Source organism: Myxocyprinus asiaticus, chromosome 44 (genome assembly GCF_019703515.2).
Source record: "Myxocyprinus asiaticus isolate MX2 ecotype Aquarium Trade chromosome 44, UBuf_Myxa_2, whole genome shotgun sequence".
Taxonomy (NCBI): domain Eukaryota; kingdom Metazoa; phylum Chordata; class Actinopteri; order Cypriniformes; family Catostomidae; genus Myxocyprinus; species Myxocyprinus asiaticus.
The window spans coordinates 10,250,068-10,265,480 of NC_059387.1; the positions used below are offsets into that span (position 1 = coordinate 10,250,068).

Consider the following 15,413-nt stretch of genomic DNA (forward strand, 5'->3'; position numbering starts at 1 on the left):
AGCGTTTCAATTGCCATTATGCTACATTTACTTAATTCTGAACAGTATATACTGTATACTGCCTACTATTTTTTTGTTTTGTTTTTTTTTTGTTTTTTTATTGTATTTGAAAAAGTATACAATATGGAACTTTTTTTTATGGTAGTGTGCTACATTTTCTGCAAACTTTCTGCAATTTACTGTAAATTGCCTTGTATTTTTTTTTTTGTATGTGAAACTGCAGTATGTGACAAACGTTTTAAACAGTAGTATGGTACATCCAATTTTCTGTAAAAATGTCTTCACTTTTGTCAGTCTGATTAAATAATGCGATGTTAAAGATGTAAAAAATCGCAGTTGGTATAAACTTCTGGAAACGGAAGGTCAGGTCAAGCGTATTGCATCGTGGGATGCATTTTGCCACACAGTGTTTTCCGTTTTATACCTTTTTGCCGTATATTCCTAATTCTGTTTCTGTTTGTTCTTCCAGGTAATCAACCAATCCAAAGCCAGATTCAACCCGAGCATCAGCATGATAAAGAAGTGCATTGAGGTTCTTATTGACAAGCAGTACATCGAGCGAAGCCAGAGCTCTTCAGACGAATACAGCTACGTTGCATAAAAACATATTAAATTAAAGAATATAAACAGAAAACGCTGCAAAGCGTGAATGGTAAATATGTCTTTTATTTTCGGCTCTGGTGGACTCCGGCACTCAAACATTGGATCGAATCAGGACTTGGTGCCTCCATCTTCAGAAAAAAAGGGCCTCTGAGTAGCCGGACAGTCATCAAACCACCCCTTCTCAACTTCGCCCCTTTCTTTCCCCCCTTCTGATTTTATGCTGTTTACATCACCAGTGCCACGCCCAGCGCGTCAACACAAAAAGAGAAATGCCTATAGCTACTCAAGCGTAAATGGATAATACATTTTTAGACGTAATCGCAAATGAGAAACGAAGAAAGCGAGTGAATGAAATGAGTGAAAAGAAGTGAAATGTTTGGGGAAACAACTGTAAAGACATCCACCCTTTCTTTTTCTCACGTTGCAGTTGTTGTGTGTATTCTTTTTTTAATGTATCACAGTAAAAAAACAAATATTGTAATAAAACCGGTATTCTAATAATTGCATTTACTTTCAGAATATTAAAAAACAAAATGAGGTGACAAACATGATTCTGCTGCTTGTCAATTAAACAAATAAAAAACACGCTCTTTCGTAAATGTTTCAAGGTTTTCATCTCCAGTAATTTGAGAAGAGTGTAATTAAAGGCAAACTGTGGAATGTTTTCGATGTTAAGATATTTTCTCCTATCCCAGCTCACTATGCCCAAATGACGCACACAGGAACTCGACATGTTGCTACAAAGGCGCTGTCTAATTTGTTAGGGTTAGGTTTAGGGGTAGGGTTAGGGTTGGGTTATAGTTTATCTAAGCAATCAGGTAGCACTTTCCTGATGAATATTACTGAATCAGCCAATCAGATATCATTTTCCTCATGACTGAAAATGACTGTTCCTCTGCCATTCTATGTTTCGGAGAAACACCCATGTAGAATATAACAGCCACAGATAGGACTGGAGTCTTCATCCCATGTGAGTGTACATCATGTTAAGCATAGCTGCCAAAACACTATTCATTTCTTTAGGGGTAAAACGTTTTAACTGTGGAAAACGTAAGTTAGTGCACCTTTGAGGATCCTCCTCAGTGAGAGTTCACAGTACAACGACTTTAGATTCGGAGATAGCTGTGCTATATTGGTATTCTTTGTAAGCAAGTCTCATCCATCAGTAGTAGCATATTCACTTTTAGTCCTAGCTGAGGATTCGCTTCTAATGAGACCCATATGGAGAGGCCTGACCAAAGCAACATGTCTTCAGTATGTGTGTGTAATCAGCAAAACATTTTCTGTTCAATACATCATCTTACATAAATCTACGGTTTTGCAGATTCACAGATGTCAAGTCTTTGGATGCTACAGAAAGTGCTGAATCTTCATTAAATGTGAAGTTGCTCCAAGAAAAGGCCTCCTTTTACCACAAGGGGGCAAAATGAATCACTTAGAATTGAGAAATAAGAGAAAAATTTAGTAAAAATCTATTATTTTAATAAATTACAGTGTAAATCTGCAATTATGCAGGGGAACGGTGTGAGTGTGCATTTGATTTTAATGATGCACTATGTACAGTTTGCTATCCAGAAAGACTGATTATGATTTTTAGTCATATCAGTCCAGAAGTTTGTCTACGTGGAAACAACTACCACATTTATGCCATCTGATGTCCTTCTCCATAAATTGAAACAGTGTAAAACAAATCACAAATTGAACCCAAATCCAATCTCTCTCTCTCTCTCTCTCTCTCTCTCTCGATTTTTCTGGCTCTTGCTTATGATTAACAACATCTGACAATTGGAAGTTCTTTTATGAACTGCATTTTATTTCCAAGATTGCCAAGAAAGCAAAGACTATGGTTTTCTGTTTTGATGCTGGTTTTATGGCTCAAATCAGCGTTTAAACGAATGTCCAAGTGCAAGATCTGTTTATGGGTCATTCCTGGGATTCTGTAATATTACAATTTGGACAAAAAACATTTTTCGACTACATTTTATTAATTGTCTGAATACTCCAAAACATTAGACACATATTAAACCTCCAACAAATCATATTTTTCCCACATCAGACATCAAATCCCTTTTATTTCCTGTTTTTTTTTTTTTTTGGACACTTTTTTTTCTCAACCCCGTCACAGACATAATGGAAGTGGTTTGAAAATGATTCTCTACATACTTGTAATAAAATAAGCATCTACCTGCTGCTCATGTGTCCCTCATATAAATTTAATGACTACAAATATAACTTTTATGACAGTATTCTTATTTTTATGTGATAAAGCTGCAGAAAGTAAAATTGTTTTTGGTAAAAAAAATAAAAAAAAAATTTGATATTTAACTAAAATCCCAACTTTTTTGAGTTAGCCCTTAACATGTAAGGCTGTGCTCAGCAAATAATTCCCATTTTAATTATCAAATATTATCACACTTGTCTCAACCCCATCACAACTCTCCAACCACTAAGTGACATGCACCCACATATTTCTAACACCATGTTTTATTCAAGAAAATATATTGAATTTGTATATAAAATACATTGACTATTTCATATTTTTGTTACAATATTCATAAATGTACTGAATATTTCAGCCCCATTACAGGTTTACAGTGAAGAAATGTGACAGGGTTGAGTGTGATGGAGTTATGGATTTTTGCTCAAAATGATCACTGTTCCTCATGTGGTGTAGGACAGAAGACCACATAGCAAGCATTATATTCATAAATTCTCTATATATGTATGGATTAAAATATCATTGTAACGATGCACTGGTGCTGGCAAAGACAGGCAGACGAAGGAGACGATGATGAAGTGAAGAACCGAAGTGCAATTTTATTAACAAAAATGAAATCCAAAAACATGAACAAACACATCAAACATTACAATCATACTGAAAAGTACTGATTTAATATTTAAATTTCATGTGAAGGGGTTGAGTTGCTGAGCTTGACCATACCCATCATACTATAATACACTTCAAGATATGAATACAGATTATGATATTTACCTGTTTCTGTACCATGCTGTTGAAGACAGCTGAATAATGTCACTTCTGATTAATATTGTCACATATGGGCAGAACAAAAATTTTTATGGGCTGAAAATTGTTGGTGCGACGGGGTTGAGTTCAGACTGAGGGACAAACCTTTATTGCCTGGTTTTTATTAAAAAATCATGATTTTTTTGGGTAAAATATCCTTCTCAGCAAAGGAACACATTATATATATATATATACATATATACATTAATAAATATATACATTAATGACAAAAATTATAGACAGTGTGCACTTTTTATAATTTTCTTCTAGGTGCAAATTCAGTGAAGTGCCTCAGGGACATGTCAGATGGCTTGGTTTAATATAGAAAGAAGACATTTGTTTTATTTTTTTATGATAAAGATTATTTTAACGCAATAATTATTTTAATTCATTAGAATGGACATATCAACATCTTACAAAAAGCTTTCAACATTTCATTTTAGTGAACCACCTAAGGTCTGGGGGACTGAAATATTACCGAATCCCAGGAATGACCCTTATATTCAACAACATTGGTATGAGTTATTACTTCAAATGCTTGCATCCAGTAATCTGTGTATTTCACAAAGAAATGATTTGTCTAAATACTAATTGACCATGCAGTCTCATCTCTCAGAAATCATTTGAACTATTAAGTATATTGTGACAGGCATGATATCTGTCTTATATTCAACCACTGCATACCTGCCCACTGGAGAGGAGAGAGCTTTTGCTGAAATGTGGATGTATGTTAATCAATTCTAACAGTTATGCTTTATTGACTTATGACTTTATTGAGTAATGACTTGACTTATTCAAAAGAATGGAAATTATGGAGAATATATATATACAGGTGCATCTCAATAAATTAGAATGTCGTGGAAAAGTTCATTTATTTCAGTAATTCAACTCAAATTGTGAAACTCGTGTATTAAATAAATTCAATGCACACAGACTGAAGTAGTTTAAGTCTTTGGTTCTTTTAATTGTGATGATTTTGGCTCACATTTAACAAAAACCCACCAATTCACTATCTCAAAAAATTAGAATATGGTGACATGCCAATCAGCTAATCAACTCAAAACACCTGCAAAGGTTTCCTGAGCCTTAAAAATGGTCTCTCAGTTTGGTTCACTAGGCTACACAATCATAGGGAAGACTGCTAATCTGACAGTTGTCCAGAAGACAATCATTGACACCCTTCACAAGGAGGGTAAGCCACAAACATTCGTTGCCAAAGAAGCTGGCTGTTCACAGAGTGCTGTATCCAAGCATGTTAACAAAGTTGAGTGGAAGGAAAAAGTGTGGAAGAAAAAGATGCACAACCAACCGAGAGAACCGCAGCCTTATGATTGTCAAGCAAAATCGATTCAAGAATTTGGGTGAACTTCACAAGGAATGGACTGAGGCTGGGGTCAAGGCATCAAGAGCCACCACACACAGACGTGTCAAGGAATTTGGCTACAGTTGTCGTATTCCTCTTGTTAAGCCACTCCTGAACCACAGACAACGTCAGAGGCGTCTTACCTGGGCTAAGGAGAAGAAGAACTGGACTGTTGCCCAGTGGTCCAAAGTCCTCTTTTCAGATGAGAGCAAGTTTTGTATTTCATTTGGAAACCAAGGTCCTGGAGTCTGGAGGAAGGGTGGAGAAGCTCATAGCCCAAGTTGCTTGAAGTCCAGTGTTAAGATTCCACAGTCTGTGATGATTTGGGGTGCAATGTCATCTGCTGGTGTTGGTCCATTGTGTTTTTTGAAAACCAAAGTCACTGCACCCGTTTACCAAGAAATTTTGGAGCACTTCATGCTTCCTTCTACTGACCAGCTTTTTAAAGATGCTGATTTCATTTTCCAGCAGGATTTGGCACCTGCCCACACTGCCAAAAGCACCAAAAGTTGGTTAAATGACCATGGTGTTGGTGTGCTTGACTGGCCAGCAAACTCACCAGACCAGAACCCCATAGAGAATCTACGGGGTATTGTCAAGAGGAAAATGAGAGACAAGAGACCAAAAAATGCAGATGAGCTGAAGGCCACTGTCAAAGAAACCTGGGCTTCCATACCACCTCAGCAGTGCCACAAACTGATCACCTCCATGCCACGCCGAATTGAGGCAGTAATTAAAGCAAAATGAGCCCCTACCAAGTATTGAGTACATATACGGTAAATTAACATACTTTCCAGAAGGCCAACAATTCACTAAAAATGTTTTTTTTATTGGTCTTATGATGTATTCTAATTTTTTGAGATAGTGAATTGGTGGGTTTTTGTTAAATGTGAGCCAAAATCATCACAATTAAAAGAACCAAAGACTTAAACTACTTCAGTCTGTGTGCATTGAATTTATTTAATACACGAGTTTCACAATTTGAGTTGAATTACTGAAATAAATGAACTTTTCCACGATATTCTAATTTATTGAGATGCACCTGTATATATATATATATATATATATATATATAAAAAATGAAAGTCACTAAAAAATGTACTGTTAAATTTGGAAATATAGCACAAACCAGTAAACCAAAAAATACTAGTAATGAATAAGTACTTGTAACTATTGGAATATAGCCAATAATCTTTGTTATTAACAATTGTTATTGATTCCATGCAGCAAATCTAATAGACAGAAAATGCAGAATCAAACCACATGAAATCACAACTTTTCCCCCCAAACATTAACCCCCCACCCCCAACCGACACAAACCACCGCACCCCAGTGGTAAAAAGCCAACTGACAAAGACACACATATAGACAATAAAACAGCAGAAAATGTTTAGAAACATAAAAAATAAAATAATAAAAAAAACACAAAAACACTAGTCTCTCTCCACTGCCCCTCCCCAAGAGCCTTCCAAAAAGGCTAAATAGCTGTCCCATTTCCTGATGTACAAATACAGGTTGCCTAGCCTTCTACATGCCATCTCCTCAAATGCTGCTACCCTGCTCATCTCGGTAGACCACTCATGAAATGAGGGCGCATCAGTTGACTTCCATCCCCTGAGAATTACCTGCCTGCCAATCATCATGCTGGTTAGGACCCAGCTTTTTATATATTTATCATCTATATTCAGGACCGCCCCATCACCCAAAATACACAGTCTGGGGCAAAACGAAAATTGAGTGTGCACTACATCACACACAAAGCTCTGAACCCTCAACCAAAACTCCTGGATCCCAACACATCCCCAAAAAACATGGGTTGTGTCCCCGTCTTCTGATTGGCATCACCAGCAGGTGGGAGTGTCTTTAAGACCAAGCCAATACAATCTAGAGGGGGTCCAATAAAATCGATGCAAAATCTTAAATTGCATCAGACACACCCTTGCATCTCTAGATCCAGACTTGACATTTTTTAGGATCCTAGCCCACACCCCCTCCCCCAATGTCAAGTTTAGATCTTTCTCCCAAAATCTTTTGAGAGAATTCAAAGTTCTGTCCCCTAGACTCTGAATTAGCAGGGAGTAATACACTGATGCCTCATGACCCTTCCCAAAAGCAGCAATCACCACTCCCAGAATATCCGCCGCTTTAGGGGGGTGCGTGCCACTCCCAAAAACAGTGCAGAGTAGGTGGCGAAGCTGTAAATACTTATAAAACTGAGATCTGGGAATGCCAAAATGTTGAACCAAATTTTCAAAAGGTCTCAATACTCCACCCTCATATAGGTCACCGAGTGCATAAACCCCCCTCATAATCCAATCTGACCAACAGAAAGGGAACTTATTAATACATCGTTTAGGGTTCAGCCATATGCTCGAGGCTACATTTAAATAAATATCAGAATTAAATGCAAAATAACGGGGTACGACTTAACCTCTCTGGCTAGTTTGATCGAAAGGCTTTGCAGTGGCGAGATAGGAGCAAGAACTTTCTTTTCAATACAAAACCAGGGAGGGGCTCTCTCAGGTGGAAGCGACCAATTAGCCAAATGTCTAAGACCAAATGCATAATAATAAAACAAAATCTTGGGTAGGCCTAACCCACCATTGTCAATCGGCCTATGTAACTTATTGAAATTTAACCTGGGACGCTTACCATTCCAAATAAAGGACTTCGCTATGAAATTGACTTTGTATCCTGAGAACTTGGAAAAGGAATTAATAATTCTGTGGATGCAAGGCATAGATCTAGTAGGGTCGGAGATGAATAAAAAAAATAATCATCTGCATAAAGAAGAAGCTTATGTGTCACACCTCCCGCAATCACCCCTGGAAAATCATCCTCCTTTCTTATTGCGGCTGCTAATGGTTCCAGGGCAAGACAGAACAATAATGGGAAAAGAGGGCAACCCTGCTGAGTGCCCCAATCCAGAGTAAAAAAATCCGAAATTAGTCCATTTGTTTGTACCGCCGCTACAGAGTGTCTATAAAGTAGCTTAATCCATCCAATAAAAGTACTCCCGAACCCATACATTTCCAAAATCTTAAAAAGATAATCCCATTCTACCATATCAAATGCCTTTTCAGCGTCAAGTGAGATGGCAGCGACCGGAGTCTGATCATTCGCTACTGACCACATGATATTGATGAGACTACGGCCCCGAATAAACCCCACCTGATCTATATGTATAAGTGATGTCATAACTTTACTTAATCGATTAGCCAGAATTTTTGACATTTTTACGTCTAACTGGATCAGGGAAATTGGACAGTAACTTTTACACTCGCTTGGATCTTTGTCCTTTTTAAGAATCAGACTGATCCGGGCTTGTGTCATGGTTGGCGGAAGCTTTCCATTCTTTAATGATTCCGTATAAACTTCTAACAAAAGTGGAGCCAGTTCTGTAGCATAAGGTTTGAAAAACCCCGGAGCCTTGCCTGTAGGCAGGGCCTTAATTACCTCATCAAGCTCCTCCAAGTTTATCTCAGAATCAAGAGAACTCCTTTGCTCAGTCGTCAGTTTAGGAAGATCTAATGCTTCCACAAAGTTCCTAATATCCTCATCAGTAGACGAAGATGTGGAACTATTAAGATCAAAGTAGAATTCTTTAAAGGCATTATTAATATCAATGGCTGAGGTAAATATTTCACCACCAGCAGATTTCACTGAGGGAATGGTAGAAAGAGACTCTCTCTGCTTTATATATCTAGCCAAAAGTTTTCCTGCTTTGTCCCCCGACTCAAAGTATGACTGTCTTGCCCTGAATAACTAAAACTCCATTTTCCATGACAAAATAGTATTATATCTATATTTCAATCGGGTCAATCCTCTGAGGCCATCAGATGACATACGGTGCTTCAGCTCTGCCTCGGCACTTTTAATATTTTCTTCCAACTCCACGACTTCTTGTGCTTTGGATTTTTTTGGTAAATGAGGCATACTGTATGATCCGACTCCTAAGAACAGCCTTACTGTAAGTGCCTCCCAAGCCATGCCCACAGAGGATACTGAGGACCAGTTGGTCTCCATATAGACAATGATTTCAGCCTTTAGCATTTGTTGGAAATCAGGATTTTGCAAAAGGGAAACATGATGGTGCCAACTATATGATTTATTTTTCTCTATATGTGGCATCACCTCTAAACTCACCAGGGCGTGATCTGAGACTAAGATATTTCCAATTGAGCAATCAACAACAGATGAAATTAGGGATTTGGATATTAAAAAAAAATCTATTCTAGAATAAATCTCATGGACTGATGAAAAAAATGTATATATTTCCTACCAGATGGGTTCAAAAGTCTCCAAATATCTGTAAGACCAAGATTTTTATATATCCTGTGAAGCGTCAATGTTGCTCTAAGGGGCTTACTCACTTTTGCTTCACTATGATCAAGGACTGAGTCCATCAAAAGATTAAAGTCTCCTCCCAGTATTATATCATGAGGAGTGCCAGTGGTTTGCAGCATCCCTTCAAGATCTATAAAAAAGCCCTGATCATCAGCGTTAGGTGCGTAAATATTAGCCAATATCAACCGTTGCCCCTGAATTTCAGTTAAAACAATAATAACTCTCCCTAATTTATCTTTAGTCTGTTTGAGACATTTTAACTGTAGATATTTATTAATCAATATAATGACTCCCTTGCTCTTACTTGAGCCAGCACTAAAGAAAACATGTCCACCCCATATCTTCCTACATGTTTCAGCTTCCTGCGGGGAGAGATATGTTTCTTGAAGAAACACTATATCATATTTCTTACGCTAAAGAAAAATAATAACCTTCCTTCTTTTTATGAGGTGCCCCAACCCATTTACATTCCATGTGGAGAGAGACAATCCACTCATATTAACATTTGACATTTTGATATAGTAGAAAAAATTAATTGTGTGTCAAAAACAAAATTATACAGACCATATTCCACATTAGTGTAACAATCAAACCCCAAACTTCCCCCCGAACAAAACAAACAGAAAAAAGAAAAATGTGCGCATTAACCCCGCGCACGAAAGCGCCAACCGGCATCCATCCCTCTAAACTCAAAGAGTCCATGAACACACACGAGCTCCCACGACAACCTTGCCATTGATTGCTCAATTTTGCCTCACAAATTTGTGACTTGTGAGGCAAAATTACATTACAGAAAATACTTTGTAAAATAAACCCCAGCCAATAGGAAGAATGAACACAAAGAACGTGTAGATTCATTCACAGAACTGTCTCAAAGGTGTGATCTTCCACAAAAAAAATTCCAGCTGATATAAAACCATTCAGATTCATCGGACAGACAAATGAATGTTCTGTAAGCCAGCTGTTATGAGTTCAGCGGATGACATAATCATTCCAATGTCCCGTAAAAATACTCAGCAAAACAAACTCCAGCCAGCAGGAGCAGTGGCGATTTTAGGGGGTGGCCTGTGGTGGCCTGGGCCACCCCTGAAATCTCATTGGCCACCCTGTGGCCACCCCAGAACTGATTGGTAGTTCATCATGTTCATCAACACAAGAACGAAGAACCAATAGAAACACCTGTCAATCAAAGATGACATCTCAGGTCATTTGTTGATTTAGAGCCACACTGACCCAGGGTCAGTTTTATATTTCTGACCATTATAGTAGTGGTGGGACTGAAGCTGTGTGAGCTGATCTTTGATCAGTGGGGGGAGGGGCAGGCCGCGGGTGGCCAGGCAGGTGCCGCAGGTCGGCAGCAGGCACCAGGTCTGGAGTATAATGGTCGGTCAGAAGCACGAAGCTGACACGAGCTAGCGTCTACCTCCATCTTCCAATGAGTTGACGACGTCGATTTGTGGTCAAAAAGAAAGCTGTTATTTGAGAGGTATGTTCATCTAATCTAACGTTTAATTTATCCCGAATTTCCATGTGAATGTGAAAACAGTTTTTCATTGTTACAGTAGCTAGGTTAAAGAGTAAGCTAGATCCTACACCACTTTCAGCATGTTATCTTTATACTGACATGAAATATGAAATGCCATGTTTTCTGATTTAATGATGGAGGTCTGTAAAGCGTTTTACAGATGTATATGTTCAACAGCTAAAGTTATATATATGGCTAACCTGTGTGTGAAATGGAAGGGTTTGTGCTGTGACTGTACTTTAAATCTTTACATGAGTTATTTATGAGCTCTTTATGTGTATTATTGGTCAGTCAGACCAATAAAATCTTCAAAGTTTTTATACCTTATTTGACATTTTAAATATGCAGAGGCAGGGCAAATTGCACTTAAATGCCGCAAATGATTTGACTAACTATTTTATTTGGTAATATTCAAAGTAATTGAAGCTATCAGAACATGTGGAAAATAAACCTGAGTAGACACTGTAAACAGAGTTTTGTTTTTTACTGTATTCAGAGCTCAATCTGCAATTTTGGGGTTTCCAGACAGACACCTATAAGCCCTCGTAGCCAATTTCACACACTGATTTGTACCCAATTTAACAATATTTCTGCTGGACAGTGCAGTTATAGCTAATAAATGAATGAATAATTGATTGAATGATTGATTGAATTGCGCCTCAATCAGTTATCACCTGTACTTGTATCTTTTTATGATTATACACTATACCTGATGTTATACGCAGATTAATTCTCTACAATGAGAATAGCTCTTAAAAATGTGTAACTGACTTTTCCTAAACAATTACTGATTTAAAAATGGATGTTATGTTAAAATAACCAGAGATTCCCAGAAACTGTAATAGGTTGAAATAGAACAGGAATAGAAAACTGTCAAATGTCAAAACAACAGTCTGATATTGAATACAAACAATTCAGTGAATGCTAACATGAGTTTAAGAATTCATTTATTCTACATGTGTAGATGTTGAAGCAAAGCAATGCGATATTTACACATTTTGATCATGTGCCATTCATAAAGGTTCTCCTGGTATCGCTGCCCCACACTAGGTCTGTGCCCCATCTTGGCCACCCCAGTAAAAATGTCCTGGATACGCCACTGAGCAGGAGGAATAAGCATGAAGAACCAACAGATTAATCCACAGCTGTTCCAAAGGAATGTTATTCAATAGAACAAGCTCCAGCCACTAGGTGGAACCAATACAAAAAGAAAAAACCTGGCGCAACACAAGATCTTTATCGGATGATCTCAGAAATCTGGCCAGAATCGATCGGAGCCTGTCTCCCTCAGCAGATCTGTGAGCTGGCACTCTGTGAGCTCGATCGATTTCCAGCTTGTGGCCTGTTATGTCAAGCAGACTCGGGAAAAGCTCGTCTAGGAATTTCACCATATCTCTGCCCTCCTCGTGCTTGGGAATTTCAACAATTCGAACGTTATTCCTGCGGTTTCTATTCTCAAGATCTTCAAGCTTTTCAAGGAGATGTTCCAAATCAACTTTGGTCGTGGGCGGATTAGCAGTTAATTCCCTCTCCGAAGACCCCAGACAATTGATTCGTCTCTCAACATCATTCACTCTTGTAACTAACTCAGAGAATTTATTTCCATCGCCGTAATCGATCGACGTATAACAGCGAGATCCTCCAAGTCAGCAAGAACCTTCGTCAGCATCACCGACATGTTGGACAACTGATGCTGGATCTCTTCTCCGCACCATCCAAATCGAGTCCCCGGTCTTTAGGCCTGTCGGGGCTTTCATCCTGAACACATAAGTGTCTTTTAATGTCTCCAGAGCCCGAGGATTTTGACTTCTTTGCCATGTTTTGCTTCAAAGAGCAAATGTGTAACTGGGTGTATCAAATTTCACCAGATTATAATATGAAAATAATTAAAAATGTAGCAAATTGCACAGGGCTCGTCGCTCACACGTCTGCTTCTTGCATGGCATCACGTGACCTCAGCCAATAATCTTAATGGTACTGTATTACTGTAAAAATAATTTTGTCTTTTAGTTGACATAACTTAAAATGTAGAGTAAGTGCCCTGGATGGATCATGTTGAGATAATAATCCAAGTTTTTGTATCTGAATTTATTGGAAGTTATTGAACTTAGAAAAACTATATTGAGCTGAAATTAAAAAACAAATATATAAGTCAAAAGAACTACAAACATCAAACTCACTTATTTAGATTCCCAGCATGCAATGCAGCATGAATATTCTGTATTCTGTATTATTCAGGGCAGTGGTAGCTCAGCGGTTAAGGCTCTGGGTTACTGATCAGAAGGTCGGGGGTTCAAGCCCCAGCACTGCCAAGATGCCACTGTTGGGCCCTTGAGCAAGGCCCTTAACCCTGTCTGCTCCAGGGGCGCTGTATCATGGCTGACCCTGCACTCTGACCCCAGCCTAGCTGGGATATGTGAAAAAGAAGAATTTCACCGTATATGTGCAAATGTATAATGTGTGATGAATAAAGAAAATTATAATTATTATAATTATTATGCAGATTGCAGTGTTACTGTCTTTTCCTTTTTTATTTACCGTTTGCTGCTTTTATTTATGCTGTTGGTGGTTGTTTTTGTTGTCACTTTCAGTAATTTGTCATGTAGCAATAATTCAAAGCTCATCAGTTTACTCAGTGATGTGTTTAATGATTGTCACCATCATGTGATTTCTGTGTAAGAAAGTCAAGTTTACTTAAGACATTAAGCTCATTTAACAAGTTATATTGATTTCAGTTAACTTTATGTTCTGTTTAAACAACTTTCCCTCTTAACACAACTTAAAATTTTAGGTAGCACTTTATTTTACAGTACTGTTCTACATTTATGTACTATATAATTACAAAAACTACAGTAATTACTAGGTACTAACCCTAACCTTAACCCATATTAAGTACAAGTAGTTACTTTATATTACTCAGTACTTTCTTGGGAAGGTACACTGTAAGTATACTGAAAGTACACATACTGTAAAATAATGTGCAACCAAATTTTAAAGCAGCACGAAAACTTTTTTTTTTTTTTTATTTTAAGTGAAAGGATAGGCTACATCCCAGTATCTAGTGAATAAGAAGTGGTAACAATTAAAAGATAGCCTAGTAACTCAAGACTTACAGTAGGTAAAGCTAACTATCGGAATATAGCATATGGGTCATTGATGTGACGAAATTCAAAAATACATGAGAAAATGCAATTCATAATAATAATAACAATAATAATAAATATACTTTAATACTCTACTATGATGAACATGTTTCCAATTTCTGATTTTAAAGTAATTTTGATATTTTTTTCTGAGGCTTAAAGTAAATTATGTCTGTGGTGGTGTAAGTGGTGTAAGTTTCCAGAGACAGACAGAGAGACAGACAGACTTAAAGATAGATAGATAGATAGAAATAAAGAAAGAATGATAGAGAGACAGACAGAGAGGCAGACAGTCAGCCAGACAGGAAGGCAGACAGACAGACAGACAGATAGACAGACAGACAGACAGACAGATAAATGATAGATAGATAGATAGATAGATAGATAGATAGATAGACAGACAGATAAACAAATAGATAGATAGACAGATAGACAATAGGTAGATAGAAAAAAGAGACAGACAGGCAGACAGATACATGATAGATAGACAGACAGACATACAAACAAACAAACAGACAGACAGACAGACAGATAAATGATAGATAGATAGATAGATAGATAGACAGACAAATAAATAGACAGACAGACAAACAAATTGATAGATAGACACAGACAATAGGTAGATAGAAAAAAGAGACAGACAGGCAGACAGATACATGATAGATAGACAGACAGACATACAAACAAACAGACAGACAGACAGACAGACAGATAGATAGACAGACAGACAGACAGAAAATAGGTAGATAGAAAAAAGAGACAGACAGACAAATACTTTTACACAGACAGATAGATAGATAGAGACAGATAAATAAATAGACAGACAGAGTCAGAGTCAGACAGACAGACAGATAAATGATAGATAGATAGACAGACAAATAGATATAGACAGACAGACAAATAAATAGACAGACAAACAGATAAATAGATAGACAGACAGACAGACAGACAAAACAAACAGATAGACAGACAGACAGACAGTCAACCAATCAAGAAAACGTCACATACTGTGCAACATTAATTTATACTATTTTTAAGATTTTTACGCATTTCAATTTCAACACAATTCAATCAAATTTAATTTTGTAATGTTTACATAATTTAATTGATAAAACTTTAATTGATTAAATATCTATTTTTTATTAAACATTTCTCAATTGATGGAATATTGTTATGAAATTAAAATGTGTAAATCTTAAAATTATTGTTTGAGTGTACTAGAATCTAATAAATAAGCTATTAGAGCATAGCCTTCATTAAAAACTCAAGAATAAGTAGTAATGCAGTTAGCAGTAATATTGATTTAGATTTACAAGTAGGTTTTGAGGGAAAGTGTGCACGTTGAAACAGCTTGCAAGAGTGGATGAGTCAGTGTGAGTTCGATGAGTGTGTGCAGAGAGCCCAACC

General features: G+C 37.3%; 1 protein-coding gene across 1 annotated transcript in view; it reads left to right on the forward strand.

The window, feature by feature from the left end:
• cul2 (cullin 2) overlaps positions 1–1,202 on the forward strand; it is a 31,000-nt gene extending 29,798 nt beyond the window's left edge. The window contains exon 21 of the mRNA XM_051687675.1: positions 470–1,202. Coding sequence (XP_051543635.1) covers positions 470–601 — 132 coding nt within the window. The 3' untranslated portion in view covers positions 602–1,202. The remainder of the gene's footprint in view (positions 1–469) is intronic.
• Positions 1,203–15,413: the final 14,211 nt, after the last annotated feature.